Source organism: Quercus robur, chromosome 10, assembly GCF_932294415.1.
Source record: "Quercus robur chromosome 10, dhQueRobu3.1, whole genome shotgun sequence".
Lineage (NCBI taxonomy): Eukaryota > Viridiplantae > Streptophyta > Magnoliopsida > Fagales > Fagaceae > Quercus > Quercus robur.
Genome location: NC_065543.1, coordinates 10395273 through 10401674, shown reverse-complemented (window position 1 = coordinate 10401674; position 6402 = coordinate 10395273). Strand labels below are relative to the sequence as shown.

The window sequence follows — 6402 nt, the reverse complement described above, 5'->3', positions numbered from 1 at the left end:
TTTTTAACTATTTAATCTTGTACTAATCAATCATTTTACTAAATATTTGACCAAGTCAATGTTAGATCCAAGAAAATAAATCCTAACCTTGCAATGGAAATTACATTTCATTATCCTGTTTCAAGCTTAGTAACACTTTCACACCTATTTATCAAAAAAAACAAAACACACTTTCACACCTGTTCTTTTCAGGAATTCTGGCTTTCTGGAGCTGATAGCAAAATAGTAATGCAAATGAACCATTACAAGGCAGAATCAGCTCCACCAGAATCTATTAGGAAAAACTACACAAGAACAAAATAAGGCCTACTTCAGCTGGAAGAATATATGCATCTCAAGATTCTCGACTGATAGCAAAATGAATAAAACACGGCAACCCAGACATATACAAACCAAATTCCAAGGTCCAACAGACAAATGTAAACCGATTTCCAGTCTGAATAGCTGGCATGTGTATCATGTATGAGAGAGAGAGAGAGCTCAAAGCAAACCTCAAAAAATTGGACTCAAAAGAATTACATCAGCGCCATATAATAGCAACTAGGTGCAAAATATGTAAAACAAATCAGATATATAGTCCATTCAATCTAAAACTAAAATAATACATAGAACTGCCTACAAATATAATGGATATAGTCCACCATTCAATCTAAAACTAAAATGATATATAGAACTGCCTACATATAAAAGATGATATAGATGCATCTGAACAAATTCAAAAAGACAGAATGGACTAGAAGGGAAGGAGGAAAGGGAAGAAGGTCCTATCTGGTGAAAGATCTCAACTACAGTTTTGAACAACAACCTTTCAATACCTGGCCTACTGGCCCATCTATCTAACACTCTTTTGAAACAGGGGGGTTGACATCTGAAGCATTTTCCTTTTGGCTGGAAGAAGACATGGATCCTCTGAGTTTCAAGTCTCCAGTTTGTTGTTGCTGTTGCTGCTGTTGTAGTTCCTGCTGCTGCTGCTGCATTTGCTGCTGCTGAAGCTGATGCAGTTGATGTTGCTGAAACTGATGCTGCTGCTGCTGCTGCTGCTGCTGCTGCTTCTGAGAATGAATTTGAAGCTGTTGAAACTGCTGTGTGGTTAAAACAGTGTGCATTGCTTGATTGTTAGGATAGAATTGCTGGCCACCTCCAAAAGAAGCAAAATTCATCATAGGTCCACCATTTGGCATAGCTTGGCCAGTCAATACCTTCAAATGCTGAATTTCCTCTTTGAGTGCATCATTTAGTGCTATCACAAATCAAGAAATAATAATTATGACAAATAGCAAAAGCAGACAATACATATACATACATATATAGTACAAGTGTGTATGCGTGTGATAATTTTCTTTCGTTTGGGGAGAAGAGAGGACGGGGGGTGCTGATAAACAATATTACAAAGAGTAAGAGTTAGTTTTAGGTGCTATGTTCATAGATGGCAATGCCGCAAATGCATGTTCAATTTGTGAAAAAGCAATAAGTGTTCAAAGTGGGAGGCATCATATTCAGTGCAAAAAATCTTGAATGCCATCATGGCAATTGATATGACTATTGCAATGATTAAAAAATCCATTTCAAACAACAGTTATGCTTATAAGTGCTACTGGATGAACAAACAGAGCTGTAGAGGAACCAGAGAACCATTAATGGAAAAACGAATGAATTGAAAATAGCATCTGCAGCAATACATGTATGTAATTTATGCATTAGCAGACAATATGTTGCACAATCATTGGAATTTCAATTTAGTTTTTCCCCTAATTTCATAGGCCATTTGCATTATTTTTCTCACTAGAAAGCATTAAATGTTACATCATGTCAACCTCCTATACTAATCATAATTTCACGTCACTACAAACAAATGCACAAACATTACCAACTCTAGAGCAGAAAACTGTCATTCAAGAGAGAGAGAGACCAAATGGTGAACAAAAAAAACATGCATATCCACACAACTAAAGTCCAAATTGTAAGCAAAATATTAATAAATAAATAACTGCAATTGTACACCCTTCTATCATTTAGAAAATTTATCCAAAACTACAAACCAATGATTTAATAAGCAACGACTGTTCTTAGTTCCCCCCTTCCCCCTTTTTTTGATAAGTAACAACCATTTCCAGTTACATGCCTAGTATCATAAATGCCAAATTTTATATGCAGACAGAGATATTGGTAATCAACTGTCTTCACTCTGATAATAACCAGTCATAGACAATTAAACTAATCATATGTACATCACAATGATCTAAGCATTTGAAACCAAAGCATATCAATTTTTGAAAAACTTTATTTTTTTTTTTTAAAAAAAAAAAGCATATTCGCAGCTCCCATCAATCAAAATCCAAATTAAAAAGCAACATATCATTTGTATTACCTTCCCAAATCTTAAAAATGATATCACTATGCTAATGCGGGGAACCACATAACATAGAGACAAGAAACTTCCATGCAAATACCAAAAATTATCAAGATTTGTCACTTTAACAGTCAAGAAAATCAAAACATGCCAATGGTTTGTTTTGCTGGGCACAAATCCTAATTTGACACCAATAATACTCTATGACAAATGGAACATAATATGAATGAGGTAACTATCAGAGAGAAAAATCATGAGCAGGAGACAACCAACATTCCCTATAGCAAGTAACTTATTACACCTTAAAACCCCTCCCTCCCTCTTCCACATGTGCACGCTTGTAAATACACACAAACAAACACATATATAAGCATGCATATACTTATTGCATAACACATACCCTACTCTAACAAGATTCATCATGTAAGCTATTCACGTTGTGTTAAATTGTGCCAATCTCCACAAAAACATACTAAAAAACAAAGATCATATGGCTTTGAATATATCCCAATTAAAAGTAATTTGAATACTACTCTTAACAGTGATTCACAAGATAGATGCATACCATCTTGCAAGTGAACCTGTTGTTCCATTGTTTGCAATCGCAGTTTCAGTTCACTGTTCTCAGCAGTCAGACCATTCGTATCTCTCTGCTCAAAACAAAAACCACAAAAAGAAATGTTACGCAAACAAACATGTAGGCTTGTATGGTAAGGAATGCTAGACATCAAATAGTGCAGAACAAAGAGGAAAGATACACTAACACCCACTAAAACTGGACACATTCAATCATAAATAAGGTTATGGGCTGCGATGTACTTATGTACCTGCAGGAGGGTCAATTGAGCAGACAATGAAGTTGCTTCTGTTTGCAGTGTCTGCACTTTTCTCTCAAGCTCTGCAATGTATCGCATCTTCCTTTCCTTTGATCTAGCAGCCGACTGCCTGTTTGCCCAGATCCTGTTACATGAAGCAAAAAAAGGAAATATTAACATGATGCTTAGGTGAAACACAAAGCTATACCAAAAATAAAATTAGAGGACAAATGAAATATAACTAGGAGCGACCACAAACAAGAAAGAACCAGAAATCATATATTATCAAAGAGATGGGACCCACAGGATAGAAATATCAATAGCACCAATAAAATTAAAACACGATTTCTCTATAGAATGGTAATATAAATTACCTTGAGACCCCCATAAGGAGAGGAACATGAATCTCTCCAATAAGAAGACACAAAAAGTAATGACAACGTTAAATTCAAAAAGCAAAAGATGGATAGCCAAAGTGAGGTGGCATTACAGATCCTTAGTCAGATCTAAACAGAAGCAAAAAGTGGATGACAACTACATCTTAGAGTCCAATTTTCCATCTCATCCCAAGGAACCCCTAAGAAAGCAAGAGCAACACAATCCAATAAAACTCTACAGCAGCCACTAAAAAGGAGGCAGGAAAAGACCAACAGCAATGCAAATGCGAAAAATGCAACAAATCTGGACCCTACAACCAAAATTTTCACTCATACACAAAACCAACCAGTCACATTTGGTATATTTAGAAATGATGGAGAAAGATGAATACCAGAATGTTACTAATAAGTATCTAAGCATGGACACAATTGTGCAGGAAGAAATTAACTACTTGTTACCATGAAATACATGTTTCAAAATAAAATTTTATTAACTGATTTCAGAGTTGATATAAAGCCAGAATACCATTATACATCCTTAATTGTTTTGAAGATTAGACAAATTCAAATATCATATATTTCTTCAAGAAATGATACCTCTTTGCACGCTTGGGATCAATTAAAGCAAGTTCCGCAAGTTTAGCAGCTGACATGGCTTTCTTGGAATCAGCTGCAGATAAATCTTCTGAACCTGAAACAAGCATCTCAGGTTTGATTGTAGTTGACCCATCCATGGACTGGCTATGTTGATGCCTAACTCTGGGCCTCTCACTAGAACCAATGGAAACATGCTCAGCAGAAGTCGTCATCGCTCCAGACGCTGGTGTTTGCATAGATGCCTGTGCCAGAGTTGTTGCTGCTGCAGCAGAAGATGGCTCTCCCATTTGAAATGCTGATGTAGCAGATGATGAATTGAACTTATCCATATCAAGATACATAGACAACAAGTCCTCCTCAGTCTCATCGGAAAAAGAAGGCCCATCCCCGGCACCCACAACACCAAGATCACTATCGAAGCTAATATCATCAGGAAGAGTAAGAATCTCCGAATGGGCACGTCTATGACCCAAATTCCTACGCGGGGTATCAGGCATTCGGCTAATATCATGGCTAAAGTGACTAGAATCTGTGTTCATGCCATGTCCAAAATGGCCAGCATCTGAACTAGTACCTGGGCCCAATGGTGGGAATGACGGTGATGTTGAAGATGGCTCAGGTTTCACATTGAAACTACTTCCACTTGGTGAATAACCTGAGTACCGGCCAGACGGGGGTAGAAAACCCCCACCATGGCCCAGGGTTTTGTCCTTATCCATCTAGAAACAACCTCAAGAACCAAATAAACTCTCACACAAACAGCTCAACAATACCAAACCCCCTACAATTCCTTCTAGAGCAAATCAAACCCTGGAAGAAAATTATCCAAATTCAAAATTTGCACACCCTAAAGAACCAATCTTTTCTTCAAGCTTCAACAAATAGATTCCCAATTCCCAATATAGCTGAAAACAGTAACTGATTGCAATATAGAAGCTATCAACCTCACAAAAACCTAGAAATGACAAACAAAGAAAACCCAATAAAAATTACAAAACTTTCCACCAATATCTGCAAATGGGTATTCAAAGAAAACAAAAAAAAAAAAAAAAAAAAACCCAGAATCCGACCCAGATCAAAGAAACCCAATAATCCAAAGATCTGACTAATGGGTCTGCTTTGCAAAGGACAAGCAATTACAAACAGAGAGACACACACAGACAGAGAGAACATAAAATTAAGAAACAAGTACACAACCACACATGCATATATATATTATATATAGACAACAACAACAAAAAAAAATTGTACAAAACAATAATACATAAGAGCATTCAACAGGAGCTTACAAACTTTCCCAGGAAAATGAAAGATTTTTCTCGGGAAAGATAATGAAAGACATAAATTCCCTCACATATTGTGCTGTGCAGTGTTGCAGAGACAGAGATGTTGGAATTCGGAGCTGTAAAGCGTTGCAGAGAAGAGAATCCCACGCGGTTTTTCTTGGGTGCAGAAAGCGAATCTGAGACTCAACTAAATCACATGCACAGAGACACAGAAAGAGAGAGAGAGAGAGAGAGAGATCTGAGAGTGACGAGAAAGCGAAGCTTCGAAGAGAAGATGATGTTATTTTATACATATAATTACATATGGATATCTCTATATATATGTAAGGGACCCGAATCCTCTGCAGCACTTGTCCCCTTACCTTCCTTCTTTGTATATGCAATATTTAATTTTTAGCTCTTTCTAAGTAAGTTTTGGACAACTTTTTTCCTCCAAAAACAAATCTTTGCCCATGGTTGGTATATATTTTTATTTTTATTATAAGATTTAATTTTTTTTATTTAGAGTTTCAAAAATAAAATTTTATTTAGATTATTAGCCCGCAGCTCGAACCCACGTTCCTCTCAGCTCCCCCCAATCACTTCCTCCGAACAATACGATGATAACTGATAATTATAAGATTCATTAAGTTGTATTTAATAGACTATATAACTAAAAAAAACACGTGGACGATCATTTATAATAATTTTTGGAGAATGTATTTCCTTTAAGCTGCCCCAGCCTAATCATCTTATGTCATTGGTTTGCATTTTAATTACATGATCTATTAAGTCATGTAATAGTTGTATAACTAAAAATTACACGTGGATGATTATTTAAATCACCACGTGATTTGTTAGAATAATTTCTGTTTAAACTAGTTAATGGGAAACTAATTTGAAAAATTATTAGTTCAACTGAAAAACAAACTTAATAATACAAAAATAAAAGAAGGAAAAAAAAATGAGAATACTTTCAAGTATGGTATGAGGGAGGG

The 6402-nt window shown here is 35.9% G+C and overlaps 1 protein-coding gene across 4 annotated transcripts; it reads right to left on the bottom strand.

Annotated features, from left to right (window-relative positions):
- Positions 1–556: 556 nt before the first annotated feature.
- LOC126701691 (probable transcription factor PosF21) lies at positions 557–5747 on the bottom strand. Of its 4 annotated transcripts, none has more exons than XM_050399995.1 (5): positions 5429–5747; positions 4140–5094; positions 3178–3310; positions 2916–3000; positions 557–1240 (listed from the first exon to the last, which is right to left on the bottom strand). In XM_050399995.1, exons 2-5 carry the CDS (start codon positions 4856–4858, stop codon positions 837–839), a joined length of 1341 nt encoding a protein of 446 aa, XP_050255952.1. In that variant the 5' UTR covers positions 4859–5094; positions 5429–5747; the 3' UTR covers positions 557–836. The 4 variants fall into 4 exon arrangements, with proteins under 4 accessions (XP_050255952.1, XP_050255954.1, XP_050255951.1 ...); XM_050399997.1 differs by having other exon boundaries at positions 4140–4949; XM_050399994.1 differs by having other exon boundaries at positions 5494–5747.
- Between the last annotated feature and the right edge of the window lie 655 nt (positions 5748–6402).